The 25751-nt window shown below is 32.6% G+C and overlaps 1 protein-coding gene across 1 annotated transcript in view; it reads left to right on the forward strand.

Annotated features, from left to right (window-relative positions):
* Fur2 (furin-like protease 2) overlaps positions 1–25751 on the forward strand; it is a 337566-nt gene that overhangs the window by 297635 nt on the left and 14180 nt on the right. Inside the window, exons 7-18 of the mRNA XM_065368067.1 lie at positions 8054–8226; positions 8484–8614; positions 13232–13542; positions 13634–13751; positions 13852–14174; positions 14263–14498; positions 14579–14748; positions 19565–19752; positions 19834–19990; positions 20354–20628; positions 23081–23360; positions 23455–23654. Of these exons, the coding sequence (XP_065224139.1) occupies positions 8054–8226; positions 8484–8614; positions 13232–13542; positions 13634–13751; positions 13852–14174; positions 14263–14498; positions 14579–14748; positions 19565–19752; positions 19834–19990; positions 20354–20628; positions 23081–23360; positions 23455–23654 (2562 nt within the window). The remainder of the gene's footprint in view (positions 1–8053; positions 8227–8483; positions 8615–13231; positions 13543–13633; positions 13752–13851; positions 14175–14262; positions 14499–14578; positions 14749–19564; positions 19753–19833; positions 19991–20353; positions 20629–23080; positions 23361–23454; positions 23655–25751) is intronic.

Consider the following 25751-nt stretch of genomic DNA (forward strand, 5'->3'; position numbering starts at 1 on the left):
TTGTTTAGGTGGCAGGGCAAACTTCAATCCTTTCTTGAGTAGTTCTTGTTCAGCTACAGTAAAGGTTTTGTTTGTCAGGTTTTTTATTGTTTCAGGTTGATTATCATTCTCAATGTGGTCTGTTGTTGTTCCTTTCTGTTTGATTATGAGGTTTCTCAGTTTGTTGTTCAGTTTTTCTGTTTTGCTTTTTCTCATTTTGTAAATGGTGTTGTACAGTCTGGTTTCAAACACATCCCATTCAACAGGGTGGTATTCTTTGCTCAGTTGTTTGTGAGCTTTATAACAATTCATTTCCAGGTTAGCTCTTATTCTATATTTGTCATTGATCTTAGCTTTTAGCCATTCTCTTTTAGCTTTGAGAGTTCATTAAGTGCTCTTGCCTGATGATGAAAAGTTGTACTTTTTGAAAAGATCTTTGCAATAAAAAGCATTAAAAATAAGGAGAGAGTTTTTTAATGTGTAAGTGATCTTTATTTCGTCAGAGAGTTTTTTCTTTTTCCAACCAATAACTTTTAGGCCAAAAATGGAGGAAAAAAGTCAAAATTTTACCAAATTGACCAAGAAAGTTGAAATTTGGTATATACCCTATTTTCGACATGCCAAATTGATCGGAAACTGTTTCAAACCGTTTTCAGCAGTTCTGGAGCCTCCGACAGATTTTTGAAACTCGAAATTCCCACGAAATTTCATCAAATGGAGTTGGAAAGCCGAAATTTACTCTGCAACTAATGTCTTTTGGGGCCTACAACGACTTCTTGAAAATTACTGGAGCCTCCAATAGATTTTTGAAACTTGAAATTATCTGAAAATTTCATAAAACGGAGATGGGAAGCAGAAATTTACTCTGCACTCCAATTTTAACACCCTCTGAAGACGACTTCAGGTGGGTTCAAGTCATTTTAGAGTCTCCAGCGACTTTTTGAAAATTACTAGTAAAAGTTCTTGAAAATTAATATTTCGAGAGGGATAAAAACGATGTTTTCTTGAGTAAAGAATCAGGAGTTTATTATTTTGATTCAAAATTATAGAATTTTAATGATGATTTTAAAAAAAAATTAAAATTTAGGAAAGCAAACTAGAGGCCAAAAGCTTTCAAAAATTCATGTTTTGAGAAGTAAAAAAAAAATGCTTTATGCAGAGAGGAGTTCACTTTCTTGATTCAAACTTTGAACATTTTTTGAATTTGAACCATAAGCTTTTCATTTCAAAACAGAAGAGCACAAGCGAAGCGAGGGAAAAAGCTCTCAAAAATGCATAATTCAAGTTTTAAAGAAGTGAGGAAAAGAGCCATTTTCAACTGAATTTTTTCAAAATTCCAAAAACTGGAGAAACGAATGGAAATTTGAAGTCTGATTGAAAAAAATCGGGAATTTTTGATGAAAAGTGATAAAAAACAATGAATTTTGCAGAACTTGCAGGACTTGTAGAACCGTTGGACACCTTGAAAGTCCATTTTCATTATTTTTATTTTTTTTCTCCAAAATTTAGGGAAAAAATGTTCTATACTTAATAATTCTTACAACAACCGAAATATTGATTTGAAAAATTCAATCTTTCATCAGGCTTTTTGAGACGATTTCAAATCAATTTCTGGATGCATATTATAGCCTAACATTTTTTTTTTCAATTTTGATAAAAAATCAGGTTTATAATTATGCAATTTTGATGAAAAAAATTAAATTTTTTGCAGCTTTGGAAAAAAGTATGGATTTTTTTTTGTAATTTTTGCAAAGGAGCGGTTGACAATTTCAGGCATCGTAGCCAATTTTTTTTAAAGTAACTTTAGTGACCTTCAGCAGTGACAGAAGTAACCAAAAAAGTGACTGTTTAAAAAAAAAAATTCCATTTTGATTTTGAAAAAGAAAAAAAACAAGCCCGAGCGAAGCGAGGGAAAAAGCTTGCAAAAATTGTGTTTTTAAAATTCTGAAATTGTTTAATGAAGAAAATTCGCATAAAATCCTTGAAAATGAGTAAAAAAAGATAATTTGGACAGAAAAAAATCAAGAAAGTGACTTTTTTTGGAAGAAAAGTATTTGGCCAAAAAACAGGTCTTTTCCAGAACTTCACCCAGAAATATGCGACACTTTTATGCAATTTTGGCAAAAAAAGCTCTATTTTGGAATTTTTTACAACATAATAAGTACATATATTAAGGACTTCTAATCAGACAAAAAAAAACAGGTTTTTGTGCAATCTCGAAAAAAGCAGTATTTTTTTTTAATTTTTCCAAAAAATCTGGTCTTTTTGACAATTTTTGAAAAAAATGCCTCTTGTGCAATTTTATCAAAAACCAAGACTTTTTTTACAACACTGTTGCAAGAACAGAGATTATCTTTTTGAAATTTAGACAAAAATAAGACTATTTTGCTACTTTGAAAAAACTTGAAATTTTGAAAGAACCAGTTTTTTAGCAACTTTAAAAAGCAATGTCTTGGAAATTTTGAAAAAAAAAACTGTTTTTTCTCAACTTTGAAAAATTTATTGCAATTTTTGGTAAAAAAAAAAAAAATATTGGGTTTTTCTGTCAATTTGAAGAGTTTAGCACCACCAAAAACATACCTCAACGACATACGAAGTAGGTACTAGGTATATGATTTTATAAATGATTTTTTAGTTTTGTACTCGTACTTTTTGAAAGGGGGAGGGGGAGGTTCATTCAAAGTTTTGGGATCTGAAAACGAAAATCATTCGTAGTATGTAGAATCTCGAAAGTGCACCAATTTTTCAACTCAGTCCCTTAAAATCAACAACAATCAACATGCCACTTCATTTTTAATATCTGTTTGAAATATTGTCGAAAATTCGGAATTCTCAAGCCCCCCCCCCCCTCCAAGGATGTTGAATTCCCAACTTGAAAATTACTTCATCAAAAACAGAATATTTCACTTGTCATAAAAAGTTGAGCTTTCATCTTGAAAGTTCGATTTCGATTCAGCTGTTTCAAAAATTTCTAATTGAATTAAGTATTTCAAACAAATTTTCATTTCCAGTTCAACCAGTCTTTCAAAATTTGTTTTTGTGTATTTACGGCAAACCGGTTATGCAATTTAATTAACACGTAATCTATGCATTAATTAAATTGCATAACCGGTTTGCCGTGAATTTATGTCACTTTCGAGCTTCCGATTTCGTGCAAATTTTTTGTAGTTTACTTTCTTCTATTCGTTATGTTGCAGAATCATCATTATTTCAACCCCCTCCCCGGTTCTAGGTTAATGGAGGAGGGTAATTTTATTCGCAGCTAATATAAAATATAAACGAAACGGGAAATACAAATTTTAAAAAAGGCAAATTCTTTTCTCATCCGATAATAAATACTAAACCATTTACCGCGGTTTCTTCGTTAATTATTAAAGCAGACTAAAATTCAACTCCAACACAAGGAAAATAAGCAGAACGATAATTAGAACGGAATTGTAAGTTTCATTCGAAAAAAAATTGATTATCTATTCCGAGAGTTCTTAATTTACTGCTTTAATTTATGAAAAAAAAAGAAGAAAAATCAACAAATGATGGGTACTTTTATTAACCATGACAAAACCCGAATCCCTCTTCTCGTCTCATACCCATCCAACTTAATATAAAAACGAATTCGATTCGAAGCAACTAATTATACCTACCTACTGATTGTTTCGATACTGTTGCATGAAATTTTTCTTCGAAAATATTTTAGCATAGTGGATACCGAAAATTCTCTGCTTAGCGTCTTTAAAAATGGAAAAATTAACGGAATCGTTTACTTTGCAAATTTGTAGTGCACCGATGAGTAGAAATTAAAAAAAAAAAAAAATCAGCCGCATTAATTTACGTAAAATAAGACTTACTCCGCATTTTCCCAAAATTGTTAAAATTCTCACCAAATTAACCAGCATAACTATTGCATTAAGTATTTAAAAAGAAAATTAGACCAAGGTCAACTTGATCATTTCATCATCATTATCATCAAAATTGCGAAAAAATTTTGACGGAAAAATTACAAATTAGCTAGGTAATTTACTCAAATTTTACTACGCTAAGGAAAATATTACAGGAGAATTGCATAACCTGCATAATGGAAAATTTTCATTATCGCACAACACGAGGCTATTTGGGAAAATTTTCTTGTTTTTTTTTGCCACGAAACATTTTTAAATGAGCCAAAATTTTTCAAATTTTCGACACCGGCAGGTGCCTTTGTGATTTAGCCTCATTCTTGAGGTTTTTCAGCTTCAGTGCTCAATTTTTTTCCTGCAATGAAACTTACTCCAACAACAAAAAAAAAAAAAAAAAAAGAAATTCCAGATCGGTTTGAAAATTGTTCTCGTCGATTCAATTACCAGTTTCAGGGTGCAGAGAAAGTTTTAGGTAATTTTCTGCAAAATTAGCGGTTCTGGAGAATTTTTAGTGCAAATTCTAGTCACAATTTTCTGGATTTTTGAGAAGGCGTCGTATAACATATCAAAAAAAGTTGAAATTTCGAAATAATAAATTCAAATACTCGACAAAAATGTTTTTTAACACTTTGGAGGGTTTCTATAGGTTTGTTGAAAAAACAGAAAATTTTCGCTGTTCAACAAAGAATTGGATTTTCTTTATAATTTTGACAAAAAATACCAATTTTTCGCAATTTTGACAGATGAACATGTTTCTAAATAATTTTGAAAAAAAAACAATTTTTTTTGTTATTTTGAATACTTAAATATGAGGTTTTTACAATTTCGACAACAAAATGCACTTTTTTGGTATGTTTAACAAAAAATATGGGTTTTTCGCAATTTTTACATAAAAACAAGAGCTTATCCATTTTGAAAAAACAATTTAAAAAATCTCAAGAAAAATAGTACAATTTTTTGCAATTTTGAAAAAACAATCGCTAGTAACTACTTTTTAGAATTTTAGTGAAAAAACAAGTTTTTTTTTCAATATTGACAGAAAATAACTATACTTAATCTTTTATTGTAATTTTGACCAAAATCGAAATCTTTTTACATTTCTTACCAAAAATGTGATTTTTTTTTTGGAAAAGAAAAGGCAGAATTTTTGGCAAATTTAAATAAAACAAAACCTTTTTGAACCTAATTTTTGCAAAAAAGTAGATATTTTGAAATTTTTTGCAAATATTTGATCCAAAATAGGACTCAGAGATTTTTTTTGCAATTTATACAAAAAGAGGAGAGGGGGGGTTCGTACAAAAAAAAAACGGAATTTTTTGCAATTTCGTGAGAAAAACTGTTTGACAATTTTTCAAAAATATGTAATAGATTTTTTTTGTGTAATTTTACAAAAAAAATAGGCTCTAATGCAATTCTGAGAAGTAGTATTTTACGCAATTTTGTAAAAAAGTTGAGATTTCTTGCAAAAAAAAGCATAATTTTTTGCAACTTTTGCCAAAAACCAAGACTTTTTTACAATTTTTGCGCATTTTATTGATTTTTAAAGTCATTTCCATCTGGGGGGGGGGGGGGACGGGAGAGGAAATTAGATTGGAATTAGGGAAAGCTGTATTCCAAAAGTGAGTAGATATTTTGAACTTAAAATCGAATGGTATCCAATTTTTTCTGAAAATATTCAATTTACTTACTTTAAAATACATATGTAGGTAAATAGCCGAGGAGTCCGCATAAGCTTCTATTGCACCCCCCCCCCTCGATTCTCCGGGAAACCTTTTTTCTCAAAGGGTGAATCCTAAGGAACATTTCTAGCCCTTGTTCTAAAAAAAAAGTGGCTCTACTAACAAAATGGCGGTTACTTTGATCAACAGGTCAGCCTAACTCGCAGATTTTGCGTCCCAACGTAGGACTTGCACGTAATTTTTTAAACCGTACAAAGGTATATCGAAAGTTCAGGAAAAAATTTATCACCTGTCAAAATTTCAAGTGTTAAAGTGCCTTTTTCGATTTTTCGTGAATTTTTGAAAATCGAATTTAGGCAAAAAATGAGGGAAAAAATCAAAATTTTTCCAAATTGACCATGAAAGCTGAAATTTGGGATATGCCCTATTTTCGACATGCCAAATCGATTGGAAACTACTTCAAACCGTTTTGAGCAGTTCTGGAGCCTCCAGCAGATTTTTGAAACTCGAAATTCCCACAAAATTTCCTCAAATGGAGTTGGAAAGCCGAAATTCATTCTGCAAACTAATTTCAATACGCTACGAAGTCGACTGCAGGTGGATTTTAAGTCGTTTTGGAGCCTCCAGTGACTTTTTGAAAATTACTGGAGCCTCCAGCGACTTTTTGAAAGGTTGTAATGGCGTTTTTTGGAAAATTGAAATTTCCAAAAAGTAGCTGGAAGCTTCAAAACCATTTTACACCACCATGCAGTCGACTTCATATCGTATTGAAATTAGTTTGCGAAAAAATACAAAATATTTTACGAATAACTCATCACTCAAAAAACTTGTTTTAAAAAAATAATAATAATAATAATTATCTAAATACTGGTTTTGGGGGGGGGGCAGAAATGAACAAAACTTGAAAATTTATTCCTTCTAAAAAATGAGCCTTTCAGAAATCGAGGATACCATTTTATCCCTTAAGGACATTCATATTTCGCTTCGTTTATGCTTATTTACGTTTTTCGTTTTTGTCAATTTTGAAAATTTCTACGAAAAATTACGAGTTTTATTAAAGCACGAGAAAGAAACCCGACGACAGTCCATTCTGCTGCCTACTCTAGAAATAAGTTCTACCCACGTTGCTCCAAACACCACCTTGATTTCTAGCTGAAAAAATTTCCACGACCAACGTGTATTTTTTTAATACCCATTTTTGTTACAACAAATTCTCAAACCGAGCGAAAGAAAAAAAATACTGTAAAAACAACTTCAGGGTGTTTTAATATTCGACGATGTGTCTGTTTATACGAACGTATCACTCTGATAAACTAATCGCTAAAAACTAAACCGCAAAAGTACGAAATAAAAGAGTCTGTTTTTCTTAAACCGAGTAAAATATCAAGATATCTCTACCTCTCTGTACCCAGACTAAAAGAGAACGAATTTTCTCATCCGCTAGATACCTACTCTTCGTGTCTTCGTACTCGTAGTATTTACACAATTGAAAAACTTGCTAGTAGAGTTTTCATCTGATATATTTATTATACGAAAGGAATATGTTTTCTTAAGCTGTTATTCTCAAAAGAATTCCACTAGGTAATTAATCTTTTTTGCCATTTTATTGAAATGTACGATGCTCAAGACCGATACTCGTATTATACCCCTCGAGGTTTATTTTTCGACCAAAATTTTCAATTCTCCAATTGGCCAACTCGGTCGTCGTCGTCGGGTTTGAAGGTATTTTTATTATGTGCGATTTTTTTCTTTATTTCACTTGTTCGTTGACGTTCTCGCGTGTGTACTTGTTTTATTATCGTCGTCGTTGTCCTGCTCCTTCTCCTCCTGTGACTGGAAATGGCCCCAATAAGTAAGGAGGGGTAATAAGGTTAACGTAGTAATTTGTTTCTTTCGCTCTGGTTTTCGGTATGGCGGATTTTATACGCTTGTTTAAACACGTCGCGTGTTTAAGCGAATTTACAAAAATGCTGACACGATGGAATAATAATAAAGAAAACAAAACAAAAACGCGAAAGAAAAAAATGTAACGTGAAAGTAAAAGTTTGGTGAACTTTTTTCCCCTCTCTTTGGAGTCTTTTTGTATGTACGTGTGTATAGAGGAATTATATGGTTAAAGTACCTACACAGAGTAGAAGAATACAGAGAGAGGATGGTATGGTAAAGACAGATCGTATATTTCGTGGGTATTTAATTTAGTAAATTTTTTCACGCTTCGAGAACGATTAGCGCGGCATATCTGTGAGAGGGATTGTTTTGCATATTAATGCAAATGCACGTTTCAACATTTGAATTTTGTTCGAAGATTACTGGAGTAGAAAAAAAGAGTAAGAGTCGAATGTAAATCACGTTTGTTATAATAATTGGAGCGTTTTAATTCGAGCGCGGTTCTTTTTTTTTCGTTTTTCTTTGTAAAGTGTTTAATCGATGGAAGATAAAGAAAACTTGTGTAAAAATTTTTTCTTAATAGAAAATATGTGGCTGCTTTTTTTTTGTTCGCAGGCGTACGAATGTTGGATGGTACGGTGAACGATGCGGTGGAAGCTCGAGCCCTTGGCCTGAATATAAATCATATCGATATTTATAGCGCCTCTTGGGGTCCAGAAGATGATGGTAAAACAGTAGATGGTCCGGGTCCATTGGCCAGGCGAGCTTTTATTTACGGCGTCACATCGGTACGTTGGCTGAGATTTTTATTATCACAACATGTGGATCTGATGCTGGTGCTGTCCCCGAACGCACCACCACGTGGCTCCCTTTTCTTATATCTACTATTTATAGCGTTTAATATATCGCGATAATAATAATTCTCTTATATTACTTATGTGGAATCGACATCTCGAACGTCTCTTAATAATAAGGCGTAGGGGTTTAGTTGACTTTAGTTGTGTATGTCGAATTAAGCTTTAATACGATTTTCGACGTTTTGCAGGGTCGTCATGGTAAAGGCTCGATATTCGTGTGGGCTTCTGGCAACGGCGGAAGACACACAGATTGTTGTAATTGCGACGGTTACACTAATAGCATTTTTACCTTGTCTATCTCGAGTGCCACGCAAGGCGGGTAAGTTGTTATATCGTGTATTTTCTTCATATGTGTGATGAGATTGATTGACGCAGCAGCGGTGACGGTGACGGTGACGGCGACGCAGTTATATTTTATGACGTTGACGAGTTTATAGTTTTTATTTCGCGTAATTATTTTACATACGAGTAGGACGAGGTTTCGAGTTGAATTACTCGTAGTTAAGACGTGTAAGTAGGTGGATGGAAAATTTTACCTGGTTGGCTGATGATGAAGTGGCTGCTGGGAAATGTTAAATGCAGCGTTATGTTGCAATTTGCAGTTTAGTAAATATCTACAGGAAAGTTTTACTAGACTGCGATTTTCATATTTTTGATGTTGGAGGTTTTTCAATTTCAAGACTGGTTGCGTGTAAAAGTTGTGAGATGGTGGCGAAAAAACGTGCTAAAGTTAAAAAATTGCTGGGTTTGAAAATATTTGTAAGCTACGTACTCTCTTTCCATCTTCTGAGTGAGCTTTAATGTTTTTTTTTGGGGGGGGGGGGGGGCATTGATGAGTATGTTTTTTGCGACGAAGGTCTGTCCGAAAAACAATAACCAACTTACACAGTTCATTCGAGTTTTAAGAAGTTGAAACTTTTGATAAATTCTTAAAATATTATGTTAAGACTTTCGAAGAAATTGAAAAAATGATGATTTTTAGAAACTTTGAGCTACACTGAAGCAAAATTTAATTTATGAAGTCTGACTTTTGAGGACTCGATAAGAAAATGAATAAATTATCGCTAAAATTATATCGACTCTCAAAATGATTTTCTAAACGGTTATTTTTAGTAAATTTTTGGTAATTTTTGGTAAATTTCTGGTAATTTTTGGTAAATAACGGGTATTTTTTTATAAAATACTGCCAACTTTTGGTAAATTACTGATTATTTTTTGCTAAATTGCTGGTAATTTTCTGGTAAACTACTGGTAATTTTCTGGTAAATTACTGGTAATTTTCTGGTAAATTACTGGTAATTTTTGATGGAAATTTTTTAGTAAATGGGTAAAGTATCAAAAAATTTTGGTAAATTGCTGGTCATGTCAGTGGCGTAGCCAGGATTTTCTCAAGGAGGGGGCAAAACCAGATTTTTAAGCATGAAAAATCGAAATGAGGGGTAACTTTCTGGAAACCTATTGTACGCGTAATGTGTGGTGATTTAATGAAAATGAAGGCAAAATTACTGCTCGAGCGAAAATTTTCAGAAAATATGGGTCCAAACAACAAAAAAACGTCCATTTTTGCATGTTTTCTTTCAAATTTTCGCTCGCAAGGGGGGGCCATGGCCCCCTTCGCCCCCCCCCCTTGGCTACACCACTGGGTCATGTTATGGTGATAATTTTTGATAACTATTAATTATAACTTTTGATGAGTTACTTGCAGATTATGATTGTAAATTGACAAAAACTAATCATATTTCTGAAAAGTGGAGTAAAAGTTTCATGAAACGGTTAAAAACATGTTGTAATGTAGTAAAAACACATATTATTAAGCTATAAAAATCATTATAATTGTTGAAATTAGCCCAGAAAAATAAGCAATAATTTACATGAAAAAGTATTAAAATCACTGGTTTTTTATTTATTTAAGTATATAGTTACTTAGCTTAAAATCACTATTGACAACATTAAGGTCATTAAGTAACATAATAACTCGAAATAATAACACACTAAAGTAAATGGTATACATTTATATCTTGTAGGAATTTTATTTTGTTTCATTCCCAAAATGAATTTAATGGTTCGTTCTCTTTCAATTGATTTATATGAATATGTTTGTACCTATAAAAACCAAGTGATTCTACAAGTATACTTACTTCAAACGATGGCGAGCTTTACTGCTGTAAAGTGTAAATATGTCTTTGAGAGTGCGTGCTGTTTTTAAAGGTTTAGAAGAAGTTTACACAAACATCAAAATGTTTACTTGTGCATCAAAAATCCTGAAATATTTCAGTTAAAAAAAAAAACAGATTTACACTTTTTCATCTGTGTTAGATCTTCCAAAACGTTTCAAACCTTCTTCTGTAGTCATTTTTGACAGAACATCCAAAATCATTTAAATTAGAGAATTTTTTTGCCCGCTAGGATGTGGACTGTTTGTACCTATCTATGCAATAGTTTTTGAGATGTATCACCAAATATTACCTGGAGTTCTAATCATGCAGTTTTATTCAAACAGAGCAAATCAAGTTTGAAAATTGTTTACAATGATCAAATTTTCAAGATTTCTTGGGATATCTTTGAATCTATGTGTGAATTGTCTGGATATATCCAAAAAGTTACTACAGTAAAAGCTCGTTATAACACTCTTCAAGGGACCGAAAAAAAAGAGCATTAATAAGCCGAAACACACTATAAGCAAAGGTCTCATTTTAACGCAGATGAGCTTAATATCGCAAACTCTCGTTTTAAAACAAAAAAAGCGTAATGATAGGAAGTTCAGACTTACATTTTATTTTCGATTTTGAACAACCAGCTGTATTATGTACTTAATTACAAGTAAAATAAAACTAAAACTGAACTATTAAAGTTTGATGTCAAAAAAATCTTACTATTTTTGGCCAAAATCGAGAATAATTTTACTTGTTTGTATATGAACTGAAACTGTTGGAAGTTAAAAAACAGATTTTTTGGCAACATTTTTCCAAAAAAGTTTTTAAATTTTTCTTCTAAATCAAAACTAAGTACAAAAATTGCTTTAAAAAAAACTGTTGTTGCAGCTACAATTTTCAGGAAATTTTGCTTTTTTGTTGCAAAAAGTGGTTTTTTGCTGTCAAAATTACTAAAAAATTTGATTTTTCCTGAATTTTAGAGTAAAACGTGATTTATAATCGCTCATGAGTGTTATATCTCGATTAATTTTACATTGGTTTAAATGGAGTTGTCTAGGGACCAGAGGAAATCAGCTTTATAACAAAATCAGCGTTATAACTGAAAGTGTTATAACGAGCTTTTACTATATGTTGTGATAAATGTGGTCAATATTGTTATGATGTGAAGAACTGATGAGTCTGATAACCTTGAAAATGGACTTAGTGCAGTTTGGAAACATGCTTCAGTTGTATTAAAAGGACGTGAGCAATCTGTCCACATGCACCTCAGAACTTTGGCTCATAACATTGTTCTTTGAAATTTTTTGTCATACTACAGTATTTTTGAATTTAAAAAATTCAATTTTTTAAAAGAAATTTTTTTCGGGATTCGGGAAACAAAAGATTCGGGATTAAGGCATTCGGGAAAATGACCGTGAATCCAAGAAAACACATGAGATCTGAAAAAAGTAAGAGTGATGATATGGTTCTATTGTTGTTGTTTGTGAATGACTTTGTGAGTGTATACATACTACATATTATTGTGCTCAAGTAACTCTGTTTTTTACTATTTTTTTTTCAACTTCAGTTTTTGCTTTTTTCATCGCTGAAAACAAATGATAGATCAAGTTGTTGTTGTTGTTGATGATTTTTTTTTCAATTTATATTTGAATGAAGAAAAAAAAAGTATTAATAGAACATCGTTTTTGCCACAGAAAGGAGTATCTGGAGTGTGAGTAGATACCTGGGAGGAGAGCTAGTGTATACCTAGACCAGCTCTTGCGGGCCCCCAGAGTAAACATCAGTGGCCCACCCCTCCAAATTAGTCAGCACTCATGGCTATTCTCAAAATCAGATTTTGGTTCATAAGTATATCTGCCTGTAAGCATCAGCTGACCCACACCTCCAAATTAGTCAGCATTCATGGCTATTCTCAAAATTAGATTTTGGTTCATAAGTATCTACCAGAGCTGAAAACTGTACTCTCTAACAGCGGGTAACTACTATTGTCGTCGTTGTAGTCGCGCTCCTTTACAGGAGATAGCGATACCCATACCATAAATTCCTGCTGCTCTCACTAGTAGATGGTATTGAGTTGAAAAAATTTCACACCAGTTTACATTGTAGCTGGTAGCATTTTGTATGGGTAGTGGGTGTACCAGCATTACATCATCATTGCCAACAATCACTGTCAAACATCAATCACACGCACCTACGACAGGTGCCAAAATGTAACTCCTCCCATTTACCTATCATCAAGTCTTAAGGTGCGTGTGCAGACCAAGTGCAAAAGCAATCAGGTTGTGCTTGCTATATGCTACTATGTACTTATCTGTACCCGAATCAACTCGATACCAGCTACTAGCAGGTTCACTGGTATTTTAACCAGATACCGGTTAGCGGGTAGCATATAACCATTTTCAGCTCTGATGGTATCTGCCAGCAGGGCAAATCTCCATATTGATTTGGTTTTGATTTTGGATCAATACCATAGGTGATTGGAATCACACAAAATCAATATGTAAGAAAGGTCCTTACATAATCCTTTTCTGGAGCATCAGGTTCATTGTTTGATTTCCAAGCATTCTGTGTAAGTTGTTGAATGCATGGTTCTAGTTCTTGCAGTGCTGATTTATGTCTTGATTTCTTTTTTGTCTTAACAACTCGTCATAATTTCAATAACTGGTTACTGTATTATGCTCATCAACTTTTTAGAAAATGAATTCTTATAAACATTTTATACTTATGAAATTTGTTGCTGGACTTTTTAACCTACATAATATTGGTATTATTTCTGTTTTCAGATATAAACCATGGTACTTGGAAGAATGTGCTTCCACGCTGGCTACCACATACAGCTCAGGTACTCCTGGCCATGATAAGAGTATAGGTACAGTAGACATGGATGGCCGTCTTCGACCAGATCATATTTGTACTGTGGAGCATACTGGTACTTCAGCTTCAGCGCCATTAGCTGCTGGTTTGGTAGCTCTGGCTCTGGAAGCAAATCCTAATTTGACTTGGAGAGATATGCAGTACATTGTGGTAATAACCTCAAAATCATTACCACTTGAGAAAGAAAGCGGATGGGCTTTGAATGGTGTCAAACGTAAATGTAAGTATTTATAATATACTAAAATTTGTTTACTCACTTCTTTAAAAATATAATATAATATGTATATTTATTAATCTGGTACATTCCGCAGTTAATCACAAATTCGGATACGGTTTAATGGACGGTGAAGCGATGGTGAACTTAGCCGAACAATGGACCAATGTACCAATGCAGCATATTTGTAAATCTCAGGAAATCAACGAAGACAGGTAAGCATACAGAAAAATGTTCCATTTAGACAAATAGGTAAGCCTTTTTAGAGTACAATAACGTGTTAAATCGATCCCTTCGTATATATTATTCTCGCAGACCTATAGATTCGAATCCAGGAAGCGTTCTTACGGCATACATGGACGTGAACGGATGTCCCGGCACGTTGAACGAAGTCAGATTTCTGGAACATATCCAATGTAAAATATCGTTACGATTTTTCCCTCGTGGTAATTTGAAAATCGACTTGACCTCACCGATGGGTACCACTTCAACGTTGCTCTTCGAAAGACCCAGAGACGTTGTCAGTTCGAATTTCGATGATTGGCCCTTCCTCAGTGTGCATTTCTGGGGCGAGAAAGCCGAAGGAAGATGGACGTTAAAGATTCATAATAACGGAAATAGACATATTAATCAACCTGGTAATAAATCTCGTTGATTTTTTTTTTTACCTTTTTGAAACCGAAGAATTGCTTAAAATAATGTTGGCGTGTAATTTTTTTCCTTCAGGTATTCTGAAAAGATGGCAGCTTATATTTTATGGCACAGCGACGAATCCTATTCGTTTGAAATCGATACAAAGTCCATCGCAGCCGATTCCATTTGCTATTCAACAACCGCAAGCTCGCAGTAGTAGTTTCCCTTTCAATAATCAGTATCTTCCGAGTAGCAACATTGGCGAAATTATTAACCAACCTGGATTTAGAAATATACCTGATATTTTTGCTAGTGGCAGCGAACCAGAGGTGAGCTTTCGAAGAGACTGGATTTGAAGAATTTAAGATTGGGGATCCACTGACTGTGTTTTTGTTTTCTTTTTGTCAAGGGTTCCGTCGTATCTGTAGCTAGTGATCGACCAAACAGACCTGGACAAATTATTAGATCGATGGAAGGACGACGTATTTTACACGATTGTGATCCCGAATGTGATCCTCAAGGGTGTTATGGCAAAGGACCAACTCACTGTGTGGCTTGCAAACGTTATAAATTGGACAAGTGAGTACTTTTTTTCCTTGATATGTTTGGGGTATTTCATTTTTTTAAAAAAAGTGGTTTGGAATATTTGGGCACTGTCAGGGGATATTAAGCTTTTGGGATCAAAAAATTTCATTTCATTCGTCTCAATCAGAAAAACTTGATTTTTGGCCCAATATCTTTCAAATTCTTGCAACTTTTCAATCGAGTAGATCATTAATTCCTTCCTGAAGTTTATTTGGAGGGTTTTTATGGCACTTTTTGAGAATCTAGAATTTCCAAAATATAGCTGGAGACTACAGATTGGCTCGAAACTACCTTCAAACAGCTTAGAATTAGGGCAAATTGTTAATTCAAACTTTCCAACTTCATTGGGCAATACTTTGCATAGAAATTCAAAAGTCCAGAAATATTCTGGAGGCTCCAAAGTTGCTCAAAACGGTTTGGAGCCGTCTTCAATCGATTTGAAAGGTCGAAAATAGAGCCCTTGCCAAATTTCAGCTTTCTTTTGATTTTTCGATTTTATTGGTCAAAATTTGGTTTTCAAAAATTCACTAAAAAACGAAAATATTGCACTTCAGTGCCTGAAATTTTTGCTTGATTTGGCTTTCACCGATTCAAAAGTTTTTCAGGCATTAAAGATAAGTACCTCTCCTGTTCGTAGAGTTGGAACATTTTCGAAATTTTTGTCAACAATTTGAAAATTTTTACAAGTTAAAAATACAATCGAAAATTTGTCAAAAATTGATTTTCATTAAGTATTTCAGAACATCTTTGAAAATTTGAAAAGAATATTTGAATTTGAAAAAGTTTCGAAAAACTTATTTTCAGGCAATTTCTTAATTCTTCAATTTCGTGTATTTTCAATTTTTCAATTTTCTCAAAAACTTTTTGGTTTTTTTTTTTTTGAAAACCTGGCGTTAAAAACTCAAAAAAATGTGTAGACTTTTTAAAAGCTCTAGATTTTTACGTTTTTTAGTTTGAAAAAATTTCTAAAGTGTCTGAATATTTGAGAAATTTCTTACTCTATTTTAAAGTTGTCAAAACCATTAAAAACTGTTCTGAAAAAGTTTCAATTTTTTAGAAAAATTCCCAAAGTTTCCTGAAAATAATATATAAGAAATTGGTTGAAAAATGGTTTAGGTAAATTTCTTTGAAAGTTGAAAAATTTGTTGTACTTATTCAAATTTTTGAAAATTTCTTGAAAATTATCTTAAATTCTTAATGCTTTGCTGAAAGTTTTAAAAAACTTTATCAATTTTCGCTCAAATTCGCAATTTTTAATTTTTGTTAATGTTCTGGAAAATTTTCAAAAATTTGATTCAAGTGCTGTAGGAGTCTTTTTAGAACGTTTTATGAAAATTTGCAAAAATTTTCTGAAAATTGTGTTGAAAATAATTTTGAAAAACTGTTTCAGTTTTCACTCAACTTCTCAATTTTTAAATTTTGTATTTCTTTGATTTTTCAATTTTCCAAAAAACATGAAAAATTTTGATTTTTTGTCGGAAATATAACTTGTTAAAATATAATTTCCTTAAAATTTCCCTGAAACTCTAAATTTTTATAATTTTTTAAAAATTCCAGAAAAATGTATGAATTTAAAAAAAAATGCCATTAATTTTGAAAAATCATTGAAAAATTTAAAAACTGTTCTTAAAAATTTCAAAAATTTGTCAACGAAGGAAATACTAAATTTTTTAGAAATTGTCAGGTTTTTACCAAAAATGATCTGGTGTTTATTAAAAATTTTCAGCAAGTTTCCAAAATTGACAAACTAAAGGCATTTTCCCAAAAATTACCACTCACATTTTTCAAAAATTCATCATAAATTACTAGTTCAACCTTAATTTACTAAAAATGGCCTGTAATTTACCAGAAAATTACTCGTGATTTGCCAGGAATTACCATTTATACAATAAAAATTAGGTTGCTGGGCGTTCCACTTTTTCATTTGCATTTAAAAACAGGAATTTCGATACCCCACTCGAATATTTTCAAAATTTTGAGTTTCGCCCCTCCCCCCCTGAGACTACATTTCATCTGGGGGCAAAAATATCAACAAAATTGAATTCAGGGGGTCAAAAAACATACATTTTGACACCCCACTCGAATATTTTCAAAATTTTGAGTATGGCCCCTCTCCCCCTGGGACCCCATTTCATCTAGGGGCAAAAATATCAACAACATTGAATTCAGGGGATCAAAAAACATACATTTTGATACCCCACTCGAATATTTTCGAAATTTTGGGTTTGGCCCCTCCCCCCCTGGACCCCATTTCATCTAGGGGCAAAAATATCAACAAAATTGAATTCAGGGGGTCAAAAAACATACATTTTGATATCCCACTCAAATATTTTCAAAATTTTGGGTCCGGCGCGGCCCCTCCCCCCCTCTGGGACCCCATTTCATCTAGGGGCAAAAATATCAACAAAATTGAATTCAGGGGGTCAAAAAACATGCATTTTGATACCCCACTCGAATATTTTCAAAATTTTGAGTTTGGCCCCTCTCCCCCTGGGACCCCATTTCATCTGGGGCAAAAATATGAACAACATTGAATTCGGGGGGTCAAAAAACATACATTTTGATACCCCACTTGAATATTTTCAAAATTTTGGGTTTGGCCTCTCCCTCCCCTGGACCCCATTTCATCTAGGGGCAAAAATATCACAAAATTGAATTCAGGGGGTCAAAAAACATACATTTTGATATCTCACTCAAATATTTTCAAAATTTTGGGTCTGGCCCCTTCCCCCCTCTGGGACCCCATTTCATCTAGGGGCAAAAATATCAACAAAATTGAATTCAGAGGGGTCAAAAAACATACATTTTGATACCCCATTCGAATATTTTCAAAATTTTGAGTTTAGCCCCTCCCCCCTGGGACCCAATTTCATCTGGGGGCAAAAATATCAACAAAATTGAATTTAGGAAGTCAAACAACATACATTTTGATACCCCACTCGAATATTTTCAAAATTGTGAGTTTGGCCCCTCCCCCCTGGGACCCAATTTCATCTGATGGCAAAAATATCATCAAAATTGAATTCATGGGGTCAATAAACATATATTTTGATACCCCACTCGAATATTTTCAAAATTTTGAGTTTAGCCCCTCCCCCCCTGGGACCCAATTTTTTTGGCCAGCTGTAGCTGAACTGTCCCACTATGAGGGGGTGGGGGAGAGTCCGAAATTTCTGTTGAGCTTTCCTGATGGAAAACAACCAATGCCATAGCATTACAACGTAAAAACATGAAAATTTTCTCTTTCTGATAATTTCTCATTTTTTGAGTTGGAGGCTCAAGTTTTACCTTTTCAGTTTCTTATTGGAAGGGGGTGGGGGGGGGTTTCAATACAGTTGAATAGCGTTTGATGAAAATGGATCAAAATCAAAGATTAAAATGTAAAAATCTAAACATCCTCTTCTTTTTCAAGAACTGGGGAGAGGATAAGACCGAGGGTTTCTTAACACGACTCAATTTCAAGTTGGGTCGTACAAGTTTTCAGATCATTTTTAAAAATAAAAATCAACAACATTAATAAAAATGGAAATAAAGCAAAAATCTCCAGAATTTTCTCAGTCTGTGAATTTTTTGGGACTTTCAACAGAACATTTTATATAGATATTTACGATACCTACTTAATTCGTAATTCGTATCAAATATTGAATTTCAAACTCTCCAAATTAGCATATTCGACTACTCGTAGTATAGCTTATGAAATAAAACACCTTTATTCGTCCCCCTGCCTTTTCCAACCCCTCTTCCACTTTCGACTATCGTTTCAAGCTAGTTCAAAGATTTCATCGTATAATAAATTCCGCAGCCAAACTCACGTTGTTACAGAACGATTCCCAGTTCTATTCTCGTTGGCTTTCTGGAGCTTTTACGCGGCGCTTCTGCTCTCTCTATAAGTATACGAGCGAAAGAAACCGAAACGCTTTTCCTTATACTATTTTTTTCCGCTTACGAGAGCAATACACGTATCGAATCGTCGGTTAATAGCGTTTAATGTATTCGTAGGACGTTTTTGCGTGACTACTTTTTTGACGAAATTTTGCCCTATTTTGTATGCACTTGTAAGCCCGATAAAAGGAAACACCAACACACCGACGACGATGGCAAAACTGAGCTGAGAAACACCCTCCGAGCAGGCGAATGTTACAAATCTGCTAAAACCACCGTTGAAAAAGTCGTGAAAAAGGCCAGAACATCGAACGATGAAGAATTTAAACCTACCGAGATTAATTTGAAACCTTTGATTGGTGGGAAGAATAGAGGTGTTTTGAGAAAGAACCCTACACCTTTGTTAACCTTGACTTCGGCCAGGACTGGGACCGTGTTTAAATACAGAGAAGAGTTTAGATGAAGGTCGAGAGATGCAAAATACACTTAGAGTGGTTGAAATATTCTCTGGAGTCGTCCCTTTGCAGGATAAAGATTGGCAGGTATTTTAAGGAAAAATACGACCACGATGATCTGAATATTCGAACAAACAATTTTTTACTCGATAATCCGAACTGTTTAGTATACTTAATATTCGAACAAATATTATTTTTTCAACGTAATTCACGAATAATTTCTTGGAAAACGAAAATTAAACCCACCGATTATTTAATTATTAAAAACCTTGTTAACTTTTTTTTTCAATTCATTTATTTTTTAAGAACCACTGTACCTGTCTATTGTATTTTCCAATTACACAAATTGATGTTGAAAAAAAATCCCCCGACGTCCTACGAATTCCTCCATTTTTCCCCAAGGACATCACGCGATCTGTCTCTCGATAATTTTATGTATTATACTAAATTCAATTGTGATTTTACTTTTTCAGCACTTGTGTGAGCCGATGCCCACCTCGTAGCTTCCCTAACCAAGGTGGCTTCTGTTGGCCTTGCCACGAATCATGCGAAACGTGCGCCGGAGCTGGTCAAGACAGCTGTCTAACCTGTGCCCCTGCTCATCTTCGAGTCACCGATTTAGCAGTCTGTCTGCAGCAGTGTCCGGAAGGATATTTCGAAAGTAAGGACACGACCAGAGATCACATAATGAGTTAAAAATTGATAAAATGTGTTATTAATTATTCGCGATGGTTATTTACAGATCAAGAAGAACGAACTTGCGTACCTTGCGAATCTAATTGCGCCAGTTGTCAAGATAGACCGGATCATTGTACCTCTTGTCATCATAATTTAGTACTCAGTGATAATAAATGTCTGGCTACCTGTCCCCTCAATACGTACGAGACCGATTCGTACAGGTAAAATATTATCTATCTATTTTATTTCGTATTAGTCGACGTGAAGAATGATGAAAGGTGAGAGGAGGGGAGGGGGGGGGGTAAATGGCGTCGAAACGTATTTTATCATCGTCGCATATAAGGAAAGAATAATATTACGAGTGTAATTTGGAATCTGTCATCCGATGACGTTCCTATTTCGTCTAGTCGTCATTTTGCATTTCAACGTATAAATATGTACGTACATCGAATGGTGTTTTACTCTGCAAGCAGTGTGTGAAATACGAGTATAAATAAACGATAGGTATAGACAGGGATGATATGTACATAATATGGTGTAAATGCGATATATTTTCATATAATGTATGTTTTATTTTGAAATAGGTGTGAACCGTGTTCGCCCAATTGCGAAACTTGTACCGGACCTTCGGATAATTGCACCACTTGTAAAATTGGATTTTTCGAATTGGGCAAAAAGTGTTACGAAAAATGCCCAGCAGGATATTACGGAGATAGTAAACGAAGAGAGTGTTTGCTGTGTCCACCGAATTGCCTGGAATGTGATACGACTGGTATTAAATGCAAAACTTGCAAAGAAGGTTATGTGATCGATAGTGATTTCGCCTGCGTTACCATTGGAAGTGAATTGTGTAAAATTGGTGAGTTTATAGGAATAAAATCATGGATGTCTTTTTTTTTTTTTTGAAAAATGGTGAAAATTATTTCAAAATTTTTGAAAATTGATTTTAAAATTTTTTGTGCTTTGTTGAAACTTTGAGAAAAACTTTTTTCAGATTTTTTTTTACTTAATTTTTTGATTTGTTATTTTGAGTACGTATATTTTTTTCAGTTTTTCAAAACGAAATTTTTTGTTTTTTTTTCGTTTTTGAAAATCTGACCAATTGAACAAAATTTCTAAATTTTTCTAAAACTCGTTATTTTTATTTTTTATTTTCAAAGTTTTGATTTTTTGAAAAACGTTTTGAAAATCATTTATTAAAAGCCTTAAAAAGATTCAAAAAAAATTCAAGTTGTCAATTTTTTTAGAAAATTAATTGTATGTGTTTTTTTTTGCAGTTTTATGAACCATTTTCTGAAAATTGTCGTCACATTTTTTTATGCTAGTTGAATTTTCCAAAAAAATATTTCAACTTTTATTTAATTTCTCAATTTACTAATTTTGTATTTTTTTCTACTTTTCCAAAAACTTACTTCAATTTGTTGAAAACTCCAAAAGTTGTCTAAACTTTTTCAGAACAAGATTTTTAATCGTATTCAAGATTTTAAAAATTAAAAAAAAAAATAATAAAACATTTTGAAAGTACTTATTGAAAACTGTTCTGAACATAATTTTGAAAATGTTCTCCAAATTTTGTCAGAGCTTTTTTGTAAAAGTTTTCAAAATCTTTAAAGATGTTGAAGAGGTTTTAAAATTTCTCTTCAAAATGTCAACTTCTGAAAATTACTTTGAAAATGTTTTTAGGCTCTGTTGAAACTATCAAAAAAACTTTTTTCAGTTTTTCTTTACTCAATTTATCAATTTGTTAATTATGAGGGGATGGGGGGGGGGGTACGTGTATATTTTTTTCAATTTTTTAATTTTTCAAAACAGTCAAAATTTTTTTGAAAATTTGACCTAACGAAATTTTTAAATTTTTCTTAAACTCGATGTTTTTTCAAGCATTTTGGTCTGAAAAGGTTTTAATTTTTTGAAAGACGTTTTCAAAATCAATAAAAGAAGGCTTGAATAGTTTCAAAAAAAATCAAATTGTAAATTTATGTTGGGAAATTTGTAGTTTTTTTTTTGCAAATTTATGAACATTTTCTGAAAATTGTGCTGAAAAATGTTTATGTTTGTATGAAACTTTCAGAAAACTATATCAACTTTTATTCGATTTCCCAATTTTTCAATGTTTATTTTTCCAACTTTTCAATTTTTTTGTAAACCTGGCTTATTTTTGGATTTTTTTTGAAAATCCATTCGATTTTTTGATGATTTTTTTGTTCAGAAATAGTTCTGATTTTTTGATAAACGTTTTCAAAATCAATAAAAGAAGGCTTGAATAGTTTTTTAAAAAAATCAAATTGTCAATTTATGTTAGGAAATTTGTAGTTTTTTTTTTTTTGCAAATTTATGAACATTTCCTGAAAATTGTGCTGAAAAAAGTTTATGTTTGTTTGAAACTTTCAGAAAACTATATCAACTTTTATTCAATTTCTCAATTTTTCAATTTTTATTTTTTTCAACTTTTCAATTTTTTTATTTTTTTTATAAACCTGGCTTATTTTTGGATTTTTTAAAAAGCCTATCTAATTTTTTAATGATTTTTTTTGTTCTGAAATAGTTTTGATTTTTTGAAAAACGTTTTCAAAATCAATAAAAGAAGGCTTGAATAGTTTCAAAAAAAATCAAATTGTCAATTTATTTGAGAAAATTTGTAGTTGTTTTTTTTTGCAAATTAATGAACATTTTCTGAAAATTGTCCTGAAAACTGTTTATCTACTTATGTTTGTTGAAACTTTCAGAAAACTATTTTAGTTTTTATTCTATTTCTCAATTTCTATATTTTAATTTTTTTCAACTTTTCAATTTTTTTTGTAAACCTGGCTTATGTTTGTTTCATTTTATCTTATTTTATTTTTTTGAAATCTAATCTGTTGAACTCAATATTTTTGATTTTTTTAAAGATTATTTTGTTCAGAAATAATTTTGATTTTTTGAAAAACGTTTTAAAAATCAATAGAAGGCTTGAAAAGTTTCAAAAAAAATATTATCAAACTACCAAAGAAAATTTGTAGGTTTTTTTCGTATGAACAGTTTTCGAAAACTGATGTGCTAAAAATTTTTTAATGCATGTTGAAATTTCCAAAAAACTGTTTCAGTTTTTATTAAATTTCTCCATTTTTTTAATTTTGTATTTTTTTTTAACTTTTTAATTTTTCCATAAAAATTGACATCGTTTTGAATTTTTTTCATCTGTTGAAAACTCAAAAAGTTGTTTGGACTTTTCCAGAACTCAAGATTTTCAATTGTTTTCGAGTTGTAAAAAACTATTCTAAATCTCAAATATTTTGAAAAGACCGATTAATGAATTTTTTCTCAATTTACAGGAGAATACGCTGCACCTAACGACACTTGCTCAAAATGTCACACATCTTGCGAAACCTGCAGCGACGGTTCAGACTCAGGCTGCCTGAGTTGTCCTTCGGCTACTCTGCTTGAATCGAATAAATGCGTCCGCGAGTGCTCGAGAGGATTCTTCAATACCAAAGATGGATGCACGCCTTGCATGCATACCTGCGAAGAATGCATATCTCGAACCAACTGTAGCAAATGTCGATCTCCATTATTACTTCAAAGTGGAGAATGTCGTACGAGCTGTGCTAATGGGTGAGTTATTTTTGACCATAGGGATATTTTGCATGCATCCCAAGGTAATTCTTTGTACTTATTAAATTAATATTTTTTTATTATTTTTGTTTAGATATTATAACGATCTGGGTAGCTGTGCCAAATGCTTCCTGAGTTGTACGACGTGCAGTGGGCCGAGACGCGATCAGTGTGTGACGTGTCCGAGAGGATGGCAATTGGCGGCTGGTGAATGTCACCCGGAATGTCCTCAAGGTTTTTTCATGTCCGATTTCGGTTGTCAAAAGTGTCATCATTATTGTCGTACTTGTAAAGGTGAATTTATTTTGTAATTGTTTTAAAAAAATGGTAGGGAGAGTGAACGATATGGAGAAGAATTCTAGTCTCAGTATTCATATTCATAATCAGAATCTATTCGTTATTTTTTTCGATACGACCCCTAGTGCTAATTTTGAAAAAAATTGAGGGGAATGGAGTCCAAAAATAAATAGATATTTTAACTCAATGACCTCAAATTGATAGACATCGACATCATCACACATCACACTATTAAAGAATTTTTTGAGTTTTCTTTTCAAAATTGCAAGGCTTGGGAGAGCGAATAACAAACAGTACGCTTCTTCACTTTTAAAATTACCTACCCAAATTTTAGAAAATCGAACATCAAAAAATAATTTTTCATGATATTTTTATATTCGAGGAAAACAACATTAGGTAATTTTTGTAAATTTTTATCGAACCCGATTTCTGAAAAAAAAAGTGTAACTTTGATCCATTTTTTCCGAATGAATATAAAGACGAACTTGAAAAAACCCAAACATAAAATTGATTCCCAGAAAAAAAAAATTTGTAAAAACAAAAATAATAATAATTTTTTTCAAAGCCAATTCTTGAAAAAAAAAGTTTGAATTTTGATCCTTTTTTTTCAAATGAACATGAAGACAGATTTGTAAATTTCTGTCGAACCTGATTTCTTACGAAAAGTAATTTTAATCAAATAAAAAAATCGATTTTCAAAAAATTGCTCTTTGTTGAGAAGAAAGGCATAATTTTTGTTGATTTTTGTCGAAACAGGTTTTTAAAAAAGTGTTATTTTGATCACATTTGAAAAAAAAAAAAAACATAACGAATTTTAAAAAAAACTCCAACAAATTTATTTTTGATAAGAAAAACATACTTTTTGACAATTTTTGTGGAACCTGATTTTTTTATTCAGGGATGATGAAATTCCATTTTGGAAATGAGCTCACGTTCAACTGAAAAACAATGAAAAAAGGTCTTTGATTGTAATATTTGCAACTTTTATCAGTTTTTGCACTCATTATGAAAAGTTAAGTTTTTGCTTTGAAAGTTCAGTTTTGAGCATTTACTCATTTCTGTATACTTATACTAATTTTTAAAACCTCGCCAACATATTTGCTCCCATTTCAACTACACCTAGAGATTTGAGCTTTCAGAGCACTTCATTTTTGCAAGAAATCGCGTACTTAGCACAATAGATGTTGAATAAACTGCACATTCGACGTATTTGCGGCAAACTGAGTAGGCAATTTTATTAACACCATCTCATTGTGTTCAAAACTTCAGACTTATTCCATGCAAGTTGGAACCAAAAGTTGAGGAAGGTCTCCGATTTCTCTCCGATTTTTTCACGAGCTCCTTTGATGATTGGCAGAGCCAGAATTAATTTACATCTTAAAAATCTGGATTAAAATTTGAGAAGCTCAAATTCGAACTATCAGAGTGAAAGTGAAACTTTTCCAAGATGAGTACAAAAAAGTCAAAAATTTAATAAATTTCTGCGAAGACTCTTTTTATCTTCTTTGTGACAGACTAATTTTCAAAATGGCATCTCAATATACTCGTGCGCTCGTGCCCCCCCCCCCATTTTGGTCAAAATTCAAGAAAGTCTTAAAAGTGATGCAGTATATCGATTGTCATTAATTTGAAGACGCTGAGTTCGAATATCGGTTTAGTTTTTCGATTCGATGTCCCTAGACCCCCTCTCTCCTCCCCTCAGCGCCCTTATCAGCATGATCAAAATGACAAAACTTGAAAATTGCGGATAACTCATTTTTTATTAGGATTTAGAGAGCGTCAAGTTCAATTGTTCGCTTATTTTCTAAAAATGGGCGCCCCAATTGCCCTCCCCCCTCCCCCCAAATTTTGAAAAAATTGAAATATGGTGTGACATATCGATTCCAACTAATTCGAAGTCGCCGAGTTCGAATATCTATTTATTTTTTCATTCAACGTGTCGATTCCCCCCCCCAGTCTCTTGCTTTTTTGAAAAATGGGGAGGGGTCATTATTGGATATCAAAATTGAAGTAAAATTTTTTCAAAGCAACTTCCGTTAAAATAAAATTCGAAAATTGGTAAAAAGATAATTCAATCATGTTTTTTGGAGGCAG

Source organism: Planococcus citri, chromosome 5 (genome assembly GCF_950023065.1).
Source record: "Planococcus citri chromosome 5, ihPlaCitr1.1, whole genome shotgun sequence".
NCBI lineage: Eukaryota > Metazoa > Arthropoda > Insecta > Hemiptera > Pseudococcidae > Planococcus > Planococcus citri.